Consider the following 24,970-nt stretch of genomic DNA (forward strand, 5'->3'; position numbering starts at 1 on the left):
TGAATCTCTGCTGCTTTCTTCGCGCGGCGATATTTACAGAATACTTTGCGTGTACAATTACATCGTAGGCAGTCTCTCGTAAAAAGAGAACGCATTTACAGAGCGTGTCAAAACAATGTTCTGTGCATGGATTGAACGTTAGATTTCATGTGAGAGTAGCATGAATGTACTCCAAGTGATATCGTCAGAGATATTGGTGATCGCCATTGTAGATATACGTCGGATGGTTTAACTCTATGAGTGTAGGACGGGTTGTTCATCACCTGTCGTTCAATGTACTACTCTTTTGATCGAACTGTGACGCCGGTTAAATTAGAATTCGGACGTGAGAGTACCACGGATTCCTATTTCGCGGTGATTGCTTCGCGATGATTGAAAAGACTCGATATAAAAAGAAACACTATAAGCCAAAGATAAAAGATCTCAAGAGAAGCTATTTCACCAAATAAATTTTACCTTCGTCAGGAATAATATAAAAGAAAAGTAGTATGAGAAAAAATATTCCTCTTCATTTTGTACATCGTAAATTGCACTTAAAATACTCGTATAGGATACTATAGGCGTACAATAATTTTTCAACGAAAACATAATTTTGAGGATAAAAATTTCACGGTCCATTTACATAAAGTTATTACATTAAAATGTCGCTGTAAAATAGCATTTACTTTTTTGAGTGCTTAACTCGTCGATCTTGATAACGTCGATCTTGATCACTTCATAACGAAGAGAATTTTCTTTCGCAAGGCCGAGAATTAATATGCATGCGAGCTGGTCGTAACTTTTTAATTTAAGATTTTTCTTCGGTGTTCTGACAGTATTAAATCACGTTACCTGAACGTATTTGAATACTTTCTAAAGTGGCGAATATAAAGCGGTGAACGCTTTGCTTCGGGACGATTATACTATGTCCCGTGAATTGATTAATCGTACAAAATTCGCGACGAGAAAAACCACTTTAGAACCAGGTTATACGATTTTATCAATTAAATTCAGTATATATCGCCGATCTCTCGACGGATTTATCAAATGTGCGGAAAAGCGGCGCACGCGTTGCTTTACAAATACGTTTAAGCTCTTTTTTCGTAATCGCGAACGTCGACGATGAACATTTATTGTGCAAACGTGTCTATTGGATAAATTTCGACATTGTCGACGAAAACCTATCAACAAATCGATCGCAATTGCTCTTCGCGAGACGCTTTGTACTTGTTCCTGGTTACGATTATAATGGTCTGGTACTGGTCTTGCTAATGACATCGGTTTAATTGCCGTCATAATCGTGCGGTGGTGCGTGATGATGCATATGGATGTGTGGAGGCAGTTCAACTACGGGTACGGTCAGGTTGCTTCTCTGTAACACAGTTATAGTTACACAATGGTTGTATAATAGTTACACGAGTGTAACATCACAGCAATTGCACAGATAACACGCCTGAATAGAATTTACGGAGATTGAAATATTTTAGATTATATGATATTACAGTCGTATTTTTTTTCTAATTTTATCAATTATGGAATCTCAAATGATCATTCTTACTATTCAAAATTACATTATTTTATTGTATTATTAAATGTAACTCAGCTTTTTAGGCGCGTATTTAATCTCCGTTAATCATCTGTCAGCAATTTATGGAATTTTTACGATTTCTCGATTTAATTTCAGTAGATAATGCAATTAATTGCTTAAAGCGCTATAGTTAAGATTCAATTGGATTCTGTCGATCCTTTAATCTCTTCAGTAAAATCTATATCTTGCACCACTGAATTATTCGTAAGAAAAAATGGAGAGATAATAAATCTCGTGTCCATCCTGACGAGAAATAAATCCGCTTGCCAGATACACGTTAATTAAAGAACATTTGAATGCAATTATGAGTTTAATGAATGTGGAAGCACAAAAAGCTTAATGAATATAAAATATAATTGAATAACGATATAGCGTAAAGGAAGAGAGTTCTCTCTTAAATGAAATTGCGATATATAAAATTGATTTCGGGGAAAAGTTAGGGAACACCAATTTGATGAAGAGGTGATCAAAGAATCATAGAGGTTCATTTAAAATCCGATTTTATATCTAAGATTATTTTAAGTCTGATCTTAATCTTAAAATTCGATCCAATAAATAAAATGATCGTAAATTATTTCATTATAAATCTGGACACTGCAATTAAAGATGTATCGCATATATTTTTTAACAAAATTAAAAGGAAAAAGGTTTTCAAGGTATATTTATAAAATATATTTGTATACATATATATATATATATATTTGACGATTAGAGAAATGAATAGCCTTGTTTAACTCATGTTAATATGTCGTAAAAAATAAGCGTCGCGACGACATGTTGATTAATGATAATTAATGAGCGACGGGGCAGTCATTACCTGGGACCTCATCCCGTTTACGGGGGTGGCAGTGGGATTGTCCGGCGGATAGCCGATCACGTGCGTAGAACATTTGTCGCAAGTACGCCGTCGTCGAGACGATGCGCGACAGCGTAAGGCGCGGCAGAGCTCTCGTGCCATCTCCGAGCAGAGCGACTCTTGCTGATTTGATGGCTGCTGATGTTGCTGCTGGCACTGTTGTTGCTGCTGCTGTTGTTGCACAACCTGAGAAATTCCCTGAAGAGAGCCGGAGGTAGACGTCGGAGGAATTGGAGGCCTTTGCTATGTCAGCAGCACACAACAACGAATTATTCGCATGAATAACTTATAATGACTTAATTATTAAAAATAAAATATTCAGAAAAGAGGCGCATATTAAAATATATCATGATGCAGGAAACATTCCAAAATTAGCGAAAAGTATTGTTTCCTTGAAAATTTTCAAACTATGAACCGTTGAATAGATATAAGATAGGCGAAGATAAATAATAATACTACATTAATTAAACTCAAAGTGAAGTAGACTTTAGACACTTTAAAATGTGAAATTTTAATATTTATAAAAAAGATCTTTTTTAATCTAATACATTAAAAAAATTATATATATATATATATATTATATGAGGGGCATCCTAAAAGTAAGTTTTCTTATCAGGAAAAAAAATCAGTTATGAGTAGTCTGTGCATTAATTGTAGAGATGTTTCGTTGGGATAGTTGGCAATATTTTTTTTTATTTACAATCATCTTTAATATAATCATAAGTCGAGCAAATTTAAATCATAGAAGCACTAATACAAAACGTGTCTGACTGCAAACTACGTACTATAATTTGATTTGACTGTAAGAAACAAAAGTATATAAGTTTGAATGTAACTTTATAGAGAACACGAGTTTGTGTTAAAGCAGATGGATTCGTAAAAAGTTCTCTCGATAGCAGAACGGACCTTTTTCGCAACTGTATTTAGGATACTTGCAGTCGAGCAGCATGCTTCAATGGACGATGAGCTCATGCTGATACGACGAAATCCATGATGTAGCGATGAAACAAAGTTTAGAGAACATCATGCAATATTTACGCATACGGTTACGTGCACATCTCACAAAATTAACAGTTTTAATAATTAATAAAGATAAAGCAACAAAAAGTAGCTTGAGAAATAAACACACGCGATTGCGTTTGTCGGTAATTCAAACTGCAATGTCGACAAATAGAGCAGTGCAACGTGAACGTGCTGATTTATTGAAATGAATTTCAGCATTGGTTTCTAAGGTCGATGCACTCACCCGTTCCGCCGGTGCATTCCTTCTGGAATTGTAGCAGAATTCGAAAATCGCTATAAGCATGGCGAATGCCAAGCCACACAATAAGAACACGAAAACTCCTCCTAGACACAAAAACAAAACGTACTCTCGAGCGGATAAAACATCAATGAATAATATTAGAAAAAGAAATAGATATTCTACTGGTTGAATTAAACAAGCAAATTAACAAAGTATATAAATTGTACAACCACATAATTCGAAAAATTCATTGTAGAATTTTACTGAAAAATAGAGATATTTAAATTTAATGTCGAGGACATTTATTTTAAGATTATCTGTCGATCAAAGAGTGTTGTAAACATTTAAAAAATTTAATAATTTTTCTTGAAAATGATAAGCACAAAGATAATAGGAAATTATTGCGACTATAAGAGGGAAATTCCGTGTTACGACTTTGCCGAGGAAACTCATGATGCGTATAATTCAGAGTTTACGCGCTATTCTCCGAGAAAGACGCTCACCTATGTTGTCGACGCCTAGAGAGTTGGCTTTATTCTCCTTTCCCTTTTCAGTCCTCATACAAGTATCCCCGGGACTCTTCCACCATTTGTCATACAGGATCTGAATTTCGCCCTTCTCTTGCAATTCTAGAATTGCTAAAGATATCTTATCTCGCCAGGGCGAACCTGCAAAATTTTTTGTAAATCAAATAAGTAATTTACAAAATTTATTTTAATATATAATAATAATAATTTTATATATATTTATATATATAAATGATTAAAACTGTATTGTTTATTCGCGTGAAATATTATTCAGTACAAATAAAGCAGTTTTATTTTTATTATGTTGGACATATATCAGAGAAAAAAGCTTGATAATTAAAAGAAACATTTATTTACAAATACTGAATTAAAAAATGCTTATTAATTGTGCACTGTTTGTTTATTAAAAAATATCGAAATCTCTTTTTCAATTATTACAAATTACAAATTGGATTGCGAAAAATATACGATATTTTTAAATAAAAATAGATATTGGTCAGTGTAACAGCTTACCCATGGGTGTAGCAATTCCATATCCTTTGGTATCCAATAGACCACCAATTTGCGTGAGGTTGCAGTCTCTCTGGACAATATAATCCAGCATGGTCGACTCCATGAGAAAGGCATAATCGCCTTGAAGAACCCGCTGAATACCCTCTTCGTATGTTGGAACGAATACCGACGGCTTCTTGTTCTCCATAAACCTCCACATCTTTTTGTACGTTTCGACCATTGAGTCCTTGAATCGAAATTCGAGAAGCGCAGAAAAAATCAGATTTTATTATCGCCATAATTCAATATCGTGATACTCGCCGTTGCATAAAGTTTGCATATTAATTTCAAATATTGTTTTATAATTAACTACCAACGGAAAAGTTCCTGTAAGTCAGTGCCAAAGACACGATGTGATTAAAACTCTATTCCCGCGTGAGCGGAAACGATTATCATAATAATTGCAAAATAATTACTTTTGTATCGATTTCGCGGCTGTAACGCACGCAATCATTATCTGATTATTAACAAGCTATAAATTGAACATGAATTCATGTAATCGTGAAAGTATTAAATACATAGAGCTGTATTTACATACGAGTTAAACAAGCTATAGCTTTTACGCTGTTAAACAGCCTACCTTTTTAATATTTTCATTATATGATGGTATGCAAAGAAAATATCACAGCTTGAGTTAAATTTCAATTTAAGATTGTAATACTATCCAAACGATGATAATTAAAAAACAGTGGTAATTAATCTCTTGAATTAAATAACATTTTATTATTTTTAATTTCCATGCACTGGAAAAGCAGTCTAATTGCATTAATTAGAATTCTAGTTAAAAATAGGCAAATTAAAATTTTTTGGTTGTACATGTTATAATTTTAGTTGAGATAACTAGAATTCTGATTGATATGATCAGAATTTACTGATTCGTTCATTTTTAACTAGAAATTTGTATCAGTATCAAAATGTAAATTAATCTATTTCTATGGTTACTTTTAAAGTAACGTTTATATTAACGTACGCAAGTAGTAAATAATAAACAAAATTTTTTATTCAAAAATATATTTCTTTTTAGTCACAAATTATTTAACTTTATTGTTTTGATTAAATTAATTATTATATTAAATTAAGTAAGAGCACAGTGGAAACCTATTACAACAAATAATTGAAGATCACTCAAATTTTTTATTGTAATTTGATATTATAATAAAAATTTAATTCTGCAGGAGGGGAACATTATAAGGTATTATAATACAATACTACATATTCTATCATATATTTCAACTATATAATAAAATATTGATTACCCTGAAGAAAGTCATCGTGCTTCCACTGTCGAGAGTTCCGTATGCAATGTCTGTCTGACTGGCAAGATCTTCGGCGTTCTCTATAGGCGTAATCATTCTTTCCACTGTAAGGAAAGCAGCTAGATTCGCGGTGTATGACGAGATGATGATCAGAGTGAAGAACCACCATATACCACCCACGATACGTGTGCTCGTAGCCTGATAAAGGTATCATACATATTATTGAGATTCATCAATTAAATTTTCGATTCAACAATTAAATTTTATAATTTATCGCTATTAGCTTCGTATTAATTTTACTGCCAAACGATTATACATGTATGGTAAAATTGATTGATAAATGATTTTAATTGCCAATATATTAATATATTACGATATTTTATATTTTAATAGCAGAACTGCAATCTCATAATAACACCTTCAAATTATAAAAAAAACGTTAATTTCTCATTATATTAAAAATATATCAATATTCTTTTTTTTTTTACTACTTTTACGTTCTTTATTATAGCTTTTAGGCATTCCAGGAACTAACGTGTTCCATTTTGTTCAATAGATTTTCAGTAATTGAAAATTAATTCAAAAGTCTAAATCTGCACATGAAAGCTGATCTTGAATAGAAACGCTCGCGTTGCTTGTTGAGAAAATTACGAAGCATTGTCCCAAAAGTATTTAAATATCGGATATTTGAAATAGAAAATTACTTTAAATAACGGCAATACACGGAATTAGAAATTCAGATAATTGATATAATTATTAATGGAAATACATACAACATTTGTGATATCATAAAAAAGTCTGGCGTGTAAAACACGGATTTATATTATGAGAATTAAGTCACGAGTTAGTATATTTATTCTATTACACACAGATAAAAGCGGTATAACAAAATCAGTGAATCTGTTTATGAAGCTAATTATGATAAGATTAACATAACATATTACATAATGTAACAACCTCATTCATAATTTACATACATGTATAAAATCTGTTTCGCATAATGTATGTGTTTATGCATAATATTTACGATATTAAAGCGAAAACTTGTCGACGATGCAAACGCAAACCTTGGGATTTAGATCGCTGCCCTGTTGCATGAGAGTTCCAATGGTGAACCAGAAGCTATTCGATAAGGAGAACTGATTCTCAACGATTTCCGTCCCAGGGTGACACGGATGGGGATTATTCCATTCGTAGGGGCTAAATCGCGCCACAACGAACATCGTCACCGACACTAAAACGTACGCTGCCAGAACGTATAGCCAGATCTCGATCGCTAACGGATTCATGAAGGAAAAAAGCCGCGCTTGGTGACTGGTCGGTACCTGCAAGGAATTTTTGAGCTTTTGACACCTTGCTGTTTTCCATACGTGATACTCAAAATTCTATGTAAAATATATTACAACAATTTATTCTTTCGTACGATCAAACGCAGAACATTATTCGGTTTTTACTTCGTTTTATTTAATGACATTCTTATTTGAGTTAATCGTTAAAATAAAACAATAATATTAATGAATAAGAGTAATTATATTATAATAGAATTTATCGCCGATTTGCTCAGTTTGTTCGCAAAGTGACTGCTCTGTTTTGTTATATATTCAGTATTTTATTTTAATGATCAGCTGCACTTCACTTATTATTATACCCATAAGAAAAAGAGGAAGAGAATATGTATGAAATATGTAAGCTTAATTAATGCTTCATAATCGGAGCGATATGTGTAATGATGAAGAAATTTAATTTGCACGAATAATTTAACAATTCTTAATTAGCAATCTTAATTAGTATTAAACGTAATATCGTGAAATCGATTATTTTACTTAATGTAATATTCAAAATTTATTTTGCCTACATTAAGATTATTCTATTTTCGCTTAAGCTTTTATAATTATATTATATTTTTATATATTTAATTGTTCTAGGTATTTTATACAACGTGCACTTTACAAACTATTAATTATAACTATCAATAATGACGTAAAAAATTGTTCACTATAATGCACTACACGTTGGTATTTCACACACATGTGTAATTAAGTCGAATTTTTATCAAATTTAATACATCGAAAATGTGGCAAATTAAAGAAAAGGAAATATGCGAAAATATAATATATTTGTAATATATTGGAGAAATTATAATATATAGATAAATATAAATAAATATAAATAAATATAGATAAATTTATAGTCTATCGACTATAAATACTATAGTAAACTATCAATACATTTTGAAATCGATCTCGCCGATTTTTCACAACATATATCGGTGGTTAAATGCATGGTTAAATCCTTTGTTTCCTCCAGCTCTGTGCGAATGAAATTGGTTAATGTAAAATTTAACGCTTGCTCTTGGTAGCAGATGTTGATTCCATGGAAATAAAAAAACGATCTAGCAAAAAGTACAGTCAGTGTTACTAGTTACGAAAACAAGAAATAATAAAAGACTATTATAAAAGTCCGCTTATGTAGTATATTTAATCAAGGATAATTAATGAATTAATTTAGAATATTTTGTACCATAATTCGAGTCGTAATAGATCGTAAATATCGAGTGTGTTGAATCTATACGAATAAATGGTGGGATGAAAAAGAATGTAGCTTTGGAAATAGGAATAGCTACCATCTGCAACATTAATTACAATTAAACGATCCCCTTACATTAATTAAATAGAATGCGCACTCGCGGTCGACGTCGATTGGTGCAATCAGCGAAAAGGGTACTGCGCCTTTTGTATTTGCCAGTAGAAAATCCCATTTGGGCAGAAATGAATCTTCAATTCGCATTAAAAGATAAGCTATTATCGTCAATGTGGCGAGAAAAGCTTCGTCATATTAATTAATTTATAAGACAAAAGATCCACTTATCGAGTTTTTCATGCCTCACCATTTTGGTGGAAATGAAACTGTTTCAAGCTATTAATTTATCATTTTATCGTATATTACGATCAATTTTAATTGATATTCATATCGATTACTTAACAAAAGTATTTAAGTAGAGAGCTTTTAAGGATTCTGTCAAGAGTGTCATACGCAGTTTATAATTATCCTACAGTGAATCGCGATGAAAGATTACCACATCACTGCCGCTTGGCTGCATAACGGTGATTTGCTTAATTATCTTCATTAAGCAGTTGGCTTGTGCCATTGGGAACTAAGACGAACAATTTCATTCAAAGTTTGAACGTTGGCGTGGGAAGATTCCAAATGACATAATACAATTGACAACTGTATTTATTATTATTGTAATTACTCAGACGACAATATATGTATAATATGTATATACATAAAATTTAATAATATATGAAACAATACATAAATACTTAAATAGAAATCTAGAAAGATTTCTTTTTAGGAACCTAAAAAATTTAAAAACTTCATTTTATCTTCTAAGAAATATTTTTTGTAATATTAGTATATAAAGAAAGGTTACTATACTCAGATAAAATAATTAATGATTGAGAAATATTTTAGAGCAAAAGTTTATTCATTATACACAGTTTATTATCTTAAATAATATCTATTATAGTAGTAAATTGATAAAAAAAATGACGCATACACTTTTAAAAGTTTCTATCAAAAAGAAATTGAAAGTAACGTTAATAAAGTCTATCGAGTTTTTAATTATTGGAAAGAAAGGATGATTAATTTTATTGATTTTTCACAGAGAGAGAGAAAGAGAGAGAGAGAGAGAGAGAAAGAGAGAGAGAGAAAAGATTCTTTTTAATATAACTTGTTACTTCCATTATTCATCGATTGCTCTAATAATATTTTAAAGTGCTGACTCTTTTATTTTATATTATTGATACAGCAGTCTGATTAGATAACAAGACTATAATTTGAAATATATAGATATATCACAGAATAGAACTGTAATAGATCGAGGGCGAATAAAACAGGAATAAAAAGAGGTAAAAATGAACAGTACCAAAGATCGGAAATGGCCGTTCCGTAAATTTCGTCGAACCAAACGTCCGATTGGATTTTCCGTGGAAAATCGAGAAATTAGAGATGAACGAAGGGAGCGACACAGCGATCTCGTCGTCAATCGTACCGCCATCGTGAAAATTATATTACAAAAACTCGAGAAATTAACTTCTCCACTGATATCATTACGTCGCTCTTTACGCAATACCATTATTAACTTCGGAGTAACCGAATCCCACCACTGCTCGTTACGGTATAAAGTGCAGCTGGCCGAGAGAGAAGTTAACTACAGGCATCTCGAATTATTTAGCGCGAGTCGAAACTTGAGGAGATTCCGGTACTGCCACTCGAATCGATCGAATGAAATCTAGGAGTCGGGAGAAACTCTCGGCATGAAACATTGTCAGAATAATTAAAGCTTCACGAATGATAAGGTGGAATCAAAGAGACAGTAGCAATAAATATGTAGAAGAGAAATATGAAAGAGAGAGAAAAGAAGAAGACAGAGATAATAGAGAGAAGATGGAAAAAGAGGCTAAAATAATAAAAAAAAAAAATAGCTCGTTGAACAAGTTTAGAATTAATCGGCTCGCTAATTCGATATACGTTGATCGATGATATTCCGATTATTAAACTATTTACGTGCCATCACTTGCGAGCAGTTCTAATTAGTTTGCTTCCCCCTTCCGCGACTTCGCAACACATGCTGCACTGTATTATAAGCGAGAACATACACGTGCATGTCGGTACATACAAGTGCATCATCAAGCGGCGCGATATTACAGTCATAGCACGATCTCGTAACCGAGTCAGTTAATGAAGATTAAATTTAGACTCGAAACAATTTTTTTGTATTATAGCATTTGTATGTATCACATTTTCGAATCTTTTTACAAGTTTTTTTGTTACTTCGTAATTATGCAAAGAATTATTTATACATATTATGTATAAACATTCGATAAAAATCTTTGTAAAAGTCTTTTTAATATTTAATAAAACATAATATTTTTTTCAGATTTTGTTTTTTTTTTTGTAAAATATACATTCTACTAATAATTTAATAAACACAAAACATTGTGGCTATAAATTCTTTCATTACTCTGTAATTACTCAAAGAATTATTTATATGTATTGTACATAAACGTAGGTGAATGATACGTATCTAATTTCAATTTAGAAGCCATTTAGAACGCCATGTTCGATCTGGTTGAATTTAACCACTATAAGCAATTACTACTACACATATAATACATATAGTTGATAATAATCTCTTATATGCAAATGATATTTACATCTATAACTATTAATTAGCTAGTTTAGCAAAATGTGAGGGCATTATACACACGTAATCGTTAGCAATAGTCAGTTTACGGGCAAGTAGATAAGAACTAGTTATGGTCAGCCAGCGCCAAAACCAGACCGAACTGCCGTCGTACGGATGGTATTAACTTGGATAAAACATCTCGGTTAAAATTACCTCCCTCGTATTTTTTATCAACTTTTTACGTGCAATTAAAAAAAGTAAACAGAAAAACATGAAGCATGAGAATATCGATTAAGATATGATTCAACGATGCAAAATTTTCATCGACGTTACTTTGATTCTTGGGTGTGGGCACGTTCGTGCTGGCTGCCAAATAAAAATAGTCTAACAACAACAGATGGAGTATACGACGGCAAAAAACGGCAAATAAGAATAACAGATGCGCTGTGCAGAAAAATACACGAGACGAGGGAGGAGAAAGACCAACAAAGCTCTGGATGCCAGATCCGCCACGGCAACAATACGGCGGGACGTGGACGAAATAAAAATATGGGCTATCAGAATAACGCTATTTCGCGCGTGAACCGGGAGATTAAGAGGAAGGCTTATACAAGATAGCTTTAAATGCCCCGGTCGAGCTGAATACAATTGCTACTTTGTAACGTGATAAATTTTCGCGGTTTTGCACATCGAAATTATCGTCCGCCGAAACCGTTGACTCTTGCTTACCTTGAAGAGGATCGAAATACCCAAATTCATGAACGGCTTCGTGAAGTCGATCACGCTCTCGCGTGCATAGTTGATTGTCATGGAACCGACAGCGAGATCAGCCTTCTGCGAAATGAGAGAAAAGATCATTAAAAGGATATATCTATCAAGAGGCAAAAACGCAAATCCAAGAAATTTAGAGAGAAGACAAATGTTTGCAGACAGCACCGTCTAATAAGACGTGCTTAAGACGTCGTTTTTTATTAAATGCCTTTCAAACATTATATTATAAGATGTCTTAAAGATATCTTTTGATTTTTAAATAAATCGTTAGTCAGAAGTCAGAAGCAAATTATAAACGAATCACTAATGTGTCATAACAATATGTTGGCAATCAGTGGAGATGGCCAAATTCCATTTCTTACGATTTGAAACTTAAATGCATTGTTTGTCCTATCACCTTTTTGAAATTTTGATATATTGTGACGTAACGATCTAATATGATTTATCCTAGATGTAAGTTTCCTAAAATTTTTGTATGATTTATATGGGTGCTTTCCATTAGACATCGTTCTGTTTGTTATTCCAGCGAATATCAAGAAAGATAGAATAACACTCGTATCGACTTGTCACTAAATGGAAAGCACCCTCTTCTAACTTACCATTAATAACTCTGATATGAGTGATTACTAACGGCTTATTGTAGAAAGCCCATTTGACGTATTTACGATGTCTGATGTCTTTGGATATGTCTGCTGTCTGTGTTAATTCTAATTTATTTCTGTCATCAAATCAAGATGCAGATTCGATAGCTTGGTTACTTCCGAAAGCTGCTCTTGAATCATCCAGTTGGTTGCGTTCGACAGGTGCTTGAGATTATTTAGACACGCGCGGCAATAAAATAGCTGACTAGGCAGTAGCTCAACGAGGCAAACGCTGTCTCCGATTCAATGAGAATCCACCTCGAAGAAAGAGCTCAATGTGCGTACTTTTGCCGCGATATCTAACTGCTTTTTCAGCGTCTGCGAGAGCACTCGTTGGCGTGTGCGCGGTGGCGCACCACGAGGCGGCAGTCTGTCGAGATTTATTTCCAGCTTGCGCTGCACACAGAAAGCGTGGATATCTGGATGGAAATGCACCCGATAGGGAAATCCCCTGTCTTTTCTTCCTACACATGCATCGCGCTCTGTCTCTATATGTACGATGTTACAAATTTTCTATAAGCGCTCTGTACGCAAACTTGTACGTTACACGAGAATTCTATCGCGCGACGTGGACGAAACATGATTTATTCACTTGTCAATTTTTCATATTCGCAATGATTTACATGGCAAGATGATACGTAATATCTATTTTACGTCTCATATATTTATTCCGGAAAGTTACAAAATTAGATTTCAATCAAATGATGCGTACTAAATAAAGAGATTAGGCATCTCTCTTTTTGTCTTTCTGATTAAAATATTATTCTGATTAAAAAGTATTTTAGCAGATTTCTCTTAAGTAGTGTGATATTCTCTAAATGTTAATTTGTCTTTCTTTCCTTTTTCTCTCTTTATTTTCTTTCATTTTTTTTATCTTTATCTTTATTATTATTTTATTTTATTATTTCTGAATGTAATTGTTATGTTGTAACTACATCACGTCTTAATGCTCAAGAGGTATCTTAAAACGCTTAATTATAGTGATCTTTATATCTGTTTATCCATTTTCTCTCTCTCTCTCTCTCTCTCTCTCTCTCTCTCTCTCTCTCTCTCTCTCTTTCATATATCAATAATTTTTAGAATTTTATTTCGTATTCTATATTTACATGCTAAATATAATAATTATAATAAATAAAGTAATAGCATTTTTTATCATTGGCAGAATTGTGCATTCAGTACACATTAAAATCATATACTACTCTAATCTGAATGTAAAAGAGATATCTCAATTGATAAAATGTCTAATATATATTTTATCAAATAGCATAATAAAATGTTAAAGATTTCGTAGTTTAATTTATTTCTATATTTTTATTAAACATATATCTTTATGGTGATTTATGTACAAGATCTTTAAAGTATACTGACATTGTGAGTGCAAAAAGCTATACAAGTGAGAGAAATGCCAATTACGGTTAAAGTTAGATAGATTTAGAATAAAACATCTATATTTTGTATAAAATATTTCGGTATTTTTAAATAGATAAATTATCACAGATTATGATCGCGAGTCCATGATTGCTTATAGACTTGTAATCTAATTAAATTGAAATAATAATCCTCCTAAATAGAAAAATCAGCGTGCAGTCATTGTCCGAAATAAATATATTTAAAAATGCATATGAATTTATTATTCCAATGTATATATTCAACTTTGATCGTATATAAATGTCGCTTCAGTTACTCAATTGATGTATTATTATATAATTCTGTTTTAATCCTAGTAATAGTAAATATTTTCATATTTCCTATTATTTGATTGAATTATAAATGAAAAGCTATCATTATTGATTCCAATTCGTAATGTGATATAGGTATAATAATTGCAATTTCACTTTTACCCTTTCACACAAAAACTCAATATTTTGTACACGTATTACTGTGTATTACAGCCGTCGATAGTCAAACCGTGAATGGAAATGGTGATACATCTCACGTACAATGGACAGCCGAAATGGTCGACATCGACGTCGCATAAAACGAGATACCGGTTCATCCCGTGAAAGATATTTCGGATTGGCGGCGTCACTAATTCGCGCGTGATTTACGCTACACCCCGTGCGATCCATGGATGACGGTCGCAATAATTTGTTGTTGCGTGTTCTCGCGCGATGACAGCACGGCGCCATTGCGAACCCGCGATGCATCGTGCCGTCAATCGTTTATGAATGTACGAGCGATGCAGTGTATGTACAACTCATCAAACGTGTCGAGGAGAAACATGAATGTGAGAAGCCGGTTAAAGCTGCAAGCAGAGATAATGTACTGGAAAAAGGGCGATATCAATTTACATAGGATTACGGAGACACGAGAGTATCGGATATTACATGTATTCGAAGTTGTGTACATATATATATAAAATATATATCGTTTATTTAATTTAATACTTTTGTTGAAAATCACTTTTGTCGATTAATAATTTCGATGACGGCGGTGATATATTGCTAGTGAGCTTCGTTTTTCATTTCATTCATTCATTTTTGAGTCGTGTTACCTTTTCCCGTGTAGCCGACAAACGATATCCCATTTATCAACTGTGTTCAGATAAAAATGAAACATCAATATATCATTCTTTTCAAGAAAATTCACGCGAGGGAAATTAATATCTAGTGTAACATTTTACATATTTTGCGTATCAACGAATACTCCAAAACTTGTTGCGTTAAATTATAAATTAACATAACATATAAAAATGTTATTGTAAAATAATATTTCTATTATAAAAGAAATATCTCTCTCTTTCTTATATTATAATATATTATATTTTTAAAATAATTTCAATATTTTTATATTAAATTTAAGGTAATAAAACAATATTTTTAAAATAGGTAGATACTCCTGAAACGCGAGAGAATCTAGGAATAGAAAATATTGCGTTAAACATAGTTAAATATTAAAGGAACAATGGGGTAACCCAATCCATTGAGTTAAATAATGTTTTATTTTTAAGTTTCGCGTCATTTTTAACTTCCATGTAAACCAAAATCCATTTCTGTGGTTAGTTTCAAAGTAAATAACATCCATATTCACGTATGAACTTAGCAAATAGAAATTAAAAAATCAAATATTTATAATACACTTTTCCTAATTGAATTATTTAAATAAATGAAATTAGATATAATTTAATATATATATATATTATAAATTTAATAATGTAAAATAATTCTTGTTCATATTATATTGTACATTAATTAAAACATCGCTAATTAAACATGTTCTAATCATCGATTTAAAATTCTGCATCAGATGTCTCGAATAAGATAAGGGTAATCTGCTTAACTGTATAAATCACTAAAATACGATACCGCTTCTAGGCATATTACGTGCGCCTTTTTATCATCATTTTTCTGTCCCTGGTTTCGCCATTGCGCTCTCGGGCTCGCGACGACTGCGGCTAAGCGAGTATTATTAATGATCATCTGACAAAATTAATACTGCCGTCCGGATAACATAACGTCGGTCGCTCTGTAACGTTCACCGGTCTGCGAATCCCGACGAAAATGAGAAATTTCACGGACTGTCGCGATTCCCCATAATTCCATGAATTCCGGCCCATATGCGTTGTATCGTTGATCACTATGTTTAATGCATTCAGAATCTCAAGAGATATTAAACCATTCATAACTGTAATGTTCCTGAAATGAGAACGTGATTATTCCGTTTGCGTAATCAATACCTTAGTCTTTGAGTTTCGCACATCTCTCTTAATTTAGCTTACGCGAATATTATTTCGTTTATTATAATTAAACAGTCATTACGAACATTTCGATTCAAGCGCCGCGTATCTTGTTATCCGTTTGATAAAGCCGCGAACTTTCCTCGTCACGTTACATTAATAGCGTGGAATTAATTATTTCTATACAGGCGCTTAGTTCCCGTTAAACGTATACGCAGGGTTTATGCATTATTCATCGCGATAAAAGTGTGCCCTTGTGTTCCGCAGCAACCGGACACTGAATCCAATCCCGAACTTTGGGATTTATGGCAAAAGTAGTTCTCTGGAATGTAGATATCACTGCTAGAATACTCGGCTCATTACATCCTACTTTAAAGTTCTTCCAAAAACGAGTGCTCCTTTAAGAAATGTACCGCGACAAAAAAATGTATGCCCCTTTCGTGAGAAAGGACAAGCGGATTTTTCTTTTTCCTTTAGTTTGTCTCTCGAAAGAAATTGTAAAATATTTATAAAATACAAAGATTAATTTACATATATTGCACCGAGTTTAGCAGGAAATTATACATTAGTTTACAAATTTTCAGTATAAGAAAAGAAATTCATTTTTTTACTATACTATACAGCGTTCAATTTGTCAGAAAAATTCTATCAAGTCGAAGACTTTCAAAATATACATGGGATGTCAATTTTTAAAATATAGCATTTTTTTAAATAAATTGTAAGACAAGTGAGAGAAACAAGGCAAACATTTTCATCAAGATTTAATGATTTAATTTAATGATAATTGAGATATATTATCAGAAATGTTGAGATTAAAACATATTATGCGACTTTTGCTGGACTCTAACATGTAACACCAATCCAAACTCATAATATAAAAAAACATTAAATGCCGAATACTTCTAATTCACGTTTTCTAATTTCAATAAAACTTTGCAATATACTATAGAAAAAGTTTTTCCTCTTGTCTCAGAAACAATACTTGATGGAAACGTCTCGATTGCTGATTTAAATTCAGCATTAAAAGTTAATTAGAAATAGTCTTAGATATAAGAAACAATCTCCGAACATCCTTGTACAATCTTGTAAACTATTATAATGTTATCAATTGTCTCTCGTTTAGAGAGAGAATACTCTTTCGTTAACAGAAATCTTAGGACAACTACAAGTGTACAATAAAAGACGGTCAAATTCTACACTTAAATTCTTTACTAGTGCGAGTAATAGGTACATTAGGCTATTGTGATCACTGCATTGTACAAATACTGTCACATATGTACGTACATGATGGTGAACTACTACACGTGTATCTAACTCCGACACATGGATTACCTGTAACTCCGAGCTCTCTTTTACACTGCGCTATCTTCGCTTTGGTACCTGTCGACACGAGGAATTGTGTGTGCAATTGACATTGTTATCACGGTGTCGCGCATAGTTGCCGTTGCATCTGCTACAAATGTCAGCAGGATATTGAAATTCGGTAGAACGGAATTGTGCGCGTATGCGGCACTTAATCAATCGCCCGGTGCGAGGTATAATACCCAGTATATCTGCTCTGAAATGTAGACGGCGGGCGACGACGCGGCAATACGCAGGCTAGTTTCACGCTTTCCTGATATAGAAACGCGGTGTCGCCCGTATATACGAGCTCTCATCTCGCATCTGTTCGTGATTTGAATTGCAAAAGCGAGCGACACCCGGAGCGTCTAAGCCTATGCGTTTAACGCGAAGTGCACGACGGCGATTCGCTCGGGCCTATCGCTATAGCAAAATGGCATGGCTTCCTGTATCATCGCGGCATATCACACTGTGTCGTTCGTAGGTAATCCCGCGTGTACGGCCATCAATTTGCATGATTAATGCGCGCTCATACACGCGAGGTGATGCAAATGGGAGAACCTTTGACCTAAACCGTAATCGGTGTGATAATTCATACGATAAAAGGAGAACTGTAGAGGAATGTGTTAAGTTTGAACTATTTCTAGCCACGAAGTTCCTCATTGAGAAAACTTTTTAATAATTGTAACTATAATTACATGTTATTATAATTATATGATTATTACTGATGTCATATTGATAATAACAACTGTATTGTATAAAGTTTATTAACAAATGTATATAGTTGGTAATCGAAAATAACTATTATATTATTACTTCAAAAATTGTTGCAATTACTGTAAATTATAGTTACATATTTTTTTATAATTATATGATATAGTCACAATTCTCGAAAAGGATGTGTTTTAAACAAAAATGACAAGAACGACATTTGATTAAGTTTCTAAGAGTACATATATTTTTCTAACGACATTATTTAATTTATCAAGAAATTTCTATTAAATTAAAAAAGTTCTTTTCTAAAAAATTTAACGATATCATATCAAGAGGTTACTTAAATGGAAAGATGTATCGTTTATCTTGGAGAAATATCGGGGGGGGGAAGATGAAAAAAGCTATGATATATCAAATACAATAAATCTAATATTATCACATTTATTAATAAAAAAAAAAACTGTTAAGTAAGATTTTTTAATATGATGTATAATTTGTATATCTCTCGGAAACTTTTTTATTTTAGCTAAAAAAATAGCCAAAACTTAATATCCTTCTTTTGAATGTGTATGTTTCTACAAGATTTCTTGGGATTGGCAGGTTAATGCTTGTACGAGCGACGTTACCCATATCGCCCAAGAATCACATTTCCTCTCAAACGCCGATACTTGGTCCCTATCTCTGTTGAAATTCGCTTAACTACCCTTTGTTACGTCTATCACTGACTATCAAACTGTCTCACGACGCTGAGAATCAACAACCTCCATAGCATAGTAGACCGCACAATATACGCTTCCGTAACATATAAATTATATTATCGTGTATGAACACATCAGCATCCTCTCCCTCTGAAAGTTATCCGATCCCGTAATTACAAGTATTCTTCGTGTACGCTTATTATAATCAAAATTACTCAGAGGAGATCCATGTACAAAAAAATGGGGCATTTTGAAATTAATTATTTCGAAGTGTGAAAAAATCGAAAATTATTTCTAACAATCGCCACAGTTCGTGGCGATTCAATTTCCTTTGGTTTCGATAGGCTGTGTACGTCTCCGAGATAATTCGATTCGAACTGCAGCAATGCACACGAACACGTATCGCACACACTCACCTTGTCCATCAGCTGGCGAACTATCCCGTTCCACTCGCCGGTCTCGTAATCGTAAACGCCATACTTGCCATCCGGCACGAGTTCAATCCTGTAGGTGAAGCCCACTATGCGCGCTATCTCCTTCAGCAAGTCGATGCAGAAGCCTTCGTAACGCGTGTTTCCGCTGAAATTCCCCCCGCTCTTCAGCATTACATACGGCTGCTCCTATGGGGATCATAAAAAGGAGCTGCCGTTTTTCGCTTCGTCTCCCCCTTGCTGCAGAATTTCGCCCGCGATTCTTTTCTCTCTATCTTTCCTATCTTTACGTTAGTCCGTCTCCGGTCGCCAGTTTCTCCCGCCCATTTTGTTATCCTGCATCCATTTCACAAGATGCTACTATCCGCGCCGGAACTATCGATATGGTCGACACAACAAAGTTCCGTAAAACGATAAGGCGTTAGCGTGTTTGCGTCATGGGAATTTTATACGGACTGGATGTAAATCTTTTTGGATGTTCTGGGCGAGGGTCGGTAGAGATCAAGTTTCACAATTTCAGTCTCGGTTAGAGAGGATTAGGGAAATTTTGGTGTGTCGCTTTGGTTCTTTCGTCGAGGAATACGCACTACGGATTTAATTAATGAATAATAAATGAAGGCATTTTCGAATAATCGTGTTATAAAATTAGACTGATAAATGAAACTGATAAACTCATAATAATAATAGATTGATAAATTTATTTACTTCAGTGACGTGATTGGTAAATTGAATAGATAAAAAACATTTTATATTATAAAAATACATATACACATCTTATACAAAAAAGTTTAATTACAAAGTTTGGTGAGTATCAAATTATTAGAGGAGATTGCATCTCGATGGCACAATTTTCACAATTTAGACTGTTTAAAAAAACAGGTAATTAATATGATACTCTAATATGATATAAACATAAAGAGAACCTTTTTCTACATTTTCATGTCAGGAAATACTATTCTGTGCACTATATATTTTAGTTTACCAATCAATGAACATATTGTGGTGCTTTATGGTATTTAATAAGATGTAACTAACACTTTATATAATCTGTTCTTTTTTTAAATACGTCACTACCCAGACATAAAGCTGACATTGTTTGTCATCATTTTAATTTGATTGTCACATAAAACATTGTGGCTAAACTTTTTGACGCCCATATAAAAATTTGTACAAGAAACTGTGCATATAAATATTCTGTAAATTACATCGCAAACGTGATGCAACGAGATGCGTTAAAGTCGCATTGAAAATTATCCGTGCTTTCTTGCCAACTCTAAAATAACATTTAAGAATTTTACATGAAAGTATACGGTCATCACAGAGCCCCTCCCCCGAAGATTACCTCGTGTAATAGCGAGTCGTGCATGTATCTGTAACGGTGTGGACAGCTTTAATTGGTATTTACGACGACACAGCGGGCATGGCGAATGCACTTGCCCTGACGCGGACGTTCGATAGTTCTCTCGATGCTGATTACCAGCTAAATGGATTACTCTTCGATAGACTATTACGCTGAACACTCCCACGAGATGTGCTCTGCAAGTGTAATTACATGTTGTAGGCCTCGGAGACTCAGGTGCGAGAAGACCGATTAACGTGCGTTATGTTACGCCTACTAGACGATAATTTGCCAAATAAATGAGTAATACTCTCTTAGATCGTTATTTTATTAGCAAGTAAGTTCAAGATAAATATGTATTGTTTTGTATAATTTTCTGATCATCTTAAACGCATCGTCCGATCGTGAAAAATTTGAATAAGCCGAAGTCTTTTTTATAAAGTTAATATATATCTAATTTTTGATTAACAGAGATTTCTTGACTTCATATCAGAATTGATTTTATACAATAATTTAATAATAAATAATTTTCCTTATCCCCCTCGTACATGATAAAAAATCTGCGACATCCAACGTCATGATTAAAAAATGAGAAAGAAAAATTTTTGTTCAAGTTCGGGACGTGTAGATTCTCGTATGCAGAAACGGTGGATTAAATCACCTGATAAAACGTTGATACGAATAATCGATCGAGTTAGAGTAACGCCGGCGAACAATGCAGAAAAATGAACGAGAAAAATTATCCGAAGAATTCCGATAATTGTACACGTACGGAAGAGAGACGAACGTGCAATGAGCGAGAACTTTCGTTCTACCGGACAAATATTATCCTCACGACGAACGAGCGAAAATATAGACAAAAAGATGCTCTCCTCTAGATGTGAGCGTTATCGCACGGTCGCCGTATATTCAGACGTGGAGAGTTGGAGGTCTAGTACGCGCGGGGTCTAGATTTAAATTTAAATTCAAATCGGCTTCTTGAAATGCAATAAAGTAGCGTCACTTCATGAAGCTTTCCGCCATTTTAGATGAAAATGGGGCCGGTGACTGCCGCACGGCGGAAACGCGAGAGATTTAATTAGAGAGTATGTCGAGTGGATTTGGTATTTACGAGCTGCATATGAGAATTTCGACCGGATTAACTGCATATTGCAGCCTATATAGAGAATGCATTTGGCACGCATTAATTAAGTCACGTTGAAAAGCGGCATGTTGGGGAAAAAAGAACAACGAAAAAAGGAAGCGTGTTAATCCGTTGAGATTCAATATTTATATCCAACACATTTTATAACTTTTACGTTGTTAATATTTTTATTCTTGTTATTTAATATTACTGTTTTTATGACAGGAGATTGAAAGAAAAAATGAAAGAGATGAGAGTGCACGTGTTTCGTTTGTGTGCATTGTGTGTATATTCTATGTGTGTGTGATGTGTGCGTGCGCGTTTGAGCGTACTGTTTGAAGTTTTACATTCGTTTTTGTAAAAAAAATTGTCATGCGTATGTTCGTATACATATGCATGGAAAGAAATTGAAAAAAATTCAAACATAAGATTTAATCCAAATAAGCTGCGCGAATACGAGCACGAAAACAAAGATAAAAATCTAGCATACCTAGTTAGGGATGTAAAAGCCTTAGTGAGAGGAAAATTATTTCTTGCGGGACGAATTGTACGGCAAATATTTACCGTGGATTTTAACGTAAAGAACATATCGCGTAAAACGGAAAAATCACTTGACTTATCGTACGCGTAGATTCAGAAGAGACGGATTAAACGGTCGGCCATTTATGAATAATTACTTAATATGGCACACTCTCGTGAGAGTGCTAAAGTCCGTATGCAATCTAGAAGACAGAAATGAGATATAAAATTAATTTAAGCCAACTTAATGGAGGCTGTAAGGCCACTTTTAACTCTCTTTTGAATAATGCATGAGTCTTTTGAATAGAGCGCAAAAAGTACGTGAAGCGAAAAGCCGTAAGAGCGTGAGAGATTTAAGGAGAAGAGGCAAATTTCAACGCGACCGCAGATACAAAGTGACACATGCAAGTATCGACAAGATATATAAATTATTAAAGTTTTCAGATACAAGTCAGAGAAGAACATTTTTGAATTTATAAGAAATAATTGATCAAAATAAGTAAGAAATTCACAAATCTTTTCAAAATTGTATATGTTCCTTCAATAAGTACCCAAAAGAAAACTGCTCATATATATGATATACACACAGTTTAATTAAATTTGTATATTGTTTTAATAAATTTTTAATATTGTATTTTAATAAATATCTAATTTCATCGTGATATTGCAGAATTTATAAAATACTGTTCGTACAGGAAATATATTTTATTCGTATTTATTTTTGTGCATAATTAATGTTCATCGTAAATAAACCCTTGATATGTTTCTTTATGCTACTTAATTAAATGTAACAGACAGAATGTGAAAACATCTGCTACTTTTAATTAAGAAAAAATCACGGTATACAAAAAAAATATGAGTTATACGTTAATTTTCATATCCGTATAAAAATGACTCTTGCAATTTTCAATTATAAATAATTATAAATTATCATATTATACATATGTATTATATATTTAATATCGATAAACACCACCACTATCACGAGTAGTATATTAAACGCATAGCTCCAAGAATAAATACAAATAAAATAAAGGAACAATGAGCTAAGAAGAACCAACGAATATATATATATTTGTGAATAATAATAACATTATAAATCAATTACTCATATTAAATTAAATAAAGATGCATACGTTTCAATTTTAACTTTGTAGTTCTCTTCATTGCACATAAGAGAGAAGAGAGAGAGAGAGAGAGAGAGAGAGAGAGAGAGAGAGAGAGAGAGAGAGAGAGAAGATAAACATAGGTTAAAATAAAATTGCAATAAATAAAGTATTGAAATGCGAAACAATAGTCACAGTAACATTTTAAATAAAGCTTATTATCGATTACATTTTCGAATTATTTTTGATTACACAGCTTTATTTTTTGACGCAACTTTCGATTTAACATGACATGTAATTTCAACTTTATTTAATAACTCTAACTATTGTTTTACACTTTGATATGTAATTGTTTATTTTAATTTTATTTTGGTTCATGTTGGGTTAAAACGTTTTTATTTATGTAATTTACTATGTAATTGACTAAATAAATTGATTTGCTTTAAGGGAGAAATTCGCGTTAAAGTTATATGAGTTATATAACTTGAGTTGTATCAAATACAAATAATCAAGAAATACTACTTTATCGTTTGAAAATATACATAAATTAAATAATACGCTTCATGTAAACTATCATTTTTATTTCTCACATTATCGAAAAATCTTTTATTCATTGGAAAATAATAATGAATAATATTGGAGAAGAAATAATTATTTTCAATTAAAAATTTCATATAAAGTTACATGTATGTATATTATATGGTACATACATTGTAAAAAATAAAATGTTAATTTTATTTCAAAGACGTTGAGTGGATTTTCTGAGATATGCAAAAATATTAAAATTAACACAATTAAATGTTAATTTTAACATTTTTGCATGTCTCAGAAAATCCACTCAACGACTTTGAGTTAAAATTACCATTTTATTTTTTACAGCGTAGGCTTGGTGTAATTGTGCTAATTGAAACATGTAATTGACACTGTTGGTGAATCCCATGATCCTACAATGTGATGTTTGCATGAAACAGTACGATCAATAAATGGTTTGCTATGATCGTTAACCGATTTACGATCTTATTTCATGGCGACTGACATTTGCAAATTGTTAACGTCGTACCGTGTATATTATGACATATACATCATTACGATTTATCTTTACAAAGACAGCCTGTTTCTACAATATAGTAAATATCAAAATAATTAATCGTAATGAGTTATTAGAATATAATCGAGCACAGAATTGTTGCAACTAAATGCACAAATCAAATTATATAATAAAATTAAATTAAAAAATTACAGGATTACAACAGGATAGGATAATTTTATTACTTACGTTTATATTTGTACAAATTAAACAATTTTATATACAACACGCTAATACTGTTTACATTTCTACCATTAATGCGATTACATACTGAACTATCAAAACGTTAATGGAGCATTAAATTAGTAGGAAGGAAACATTCACAGTAGTAC

At 32.7% G+C, this 24,970-nt stretch overlaps 1 protein-coding gene across 1 annotated transcript in view; it reads right to left on the minus strand.

The window, feature by feature from the left end:
- Positions 1 to 565: 565 nt before the first annotated feature.
- Positions 566 to 24,970, minus strand: part of LOC108775792 (glutamate receptor ionotropic, kainate 2) — a 125,859-nt gene continuing 101,454 nt past the window's right edge. Inside the window, exons 11-18 of the mRNA XM_018542238.1 lie at positions 11,922 to 12,026; positions 7,069 to 7,326; positions 6,002 to 6,199; positions 4,707 to 4,932; positions 4,170 to 4,334; positions 3,670 to 3,770; positions 2,385 to 2,666; positions 566 to 1,351 (exon numbers count right to left, since the gene is read on the minus strand). Coding sequence (XP_018397740.1) covers positions 1,262 to 1,351; positions 2,385 to 2,666; positions 3,670 to 3,770; positions 4,170 to 4,334; positions 4,707 to 4,932; positions 6,002 to 6,199; positions 7,069 to 7,326; positions 11,922 to 12,026 — 1,425 coding nt within the window. The 3' untranslated portion in view covers positions 566 to 1,261. The remainder of the gene's footprint in view (positions 1,352 to 2,384; positions 2,667 to 3,669; positions 3,771 to 4,169; positions 4,335 to 4,706; positions 4,933 to 6,001; positions 6,200 to 7,068; positions 7,327 to 11,921; positions 12,027 to 24,970) is intronic.

The sequence above is a fragment of the Cyphomyrmex costatus genome, unplaced genomic scaffold, assembly GCF_001594065.2.
Source record: "Cyphomyrmex costatus isolate MS0001 unplaced genomic scaffold, Ccosl1.0 scaffold32, whole genome shotgun sequence".
NCBI lineage: Eukaryota > Metazoa > Arthropoda > Insecta > Hymenoptera > Formicidae > Cyphomyrmex > Cyphomyrmex costatus.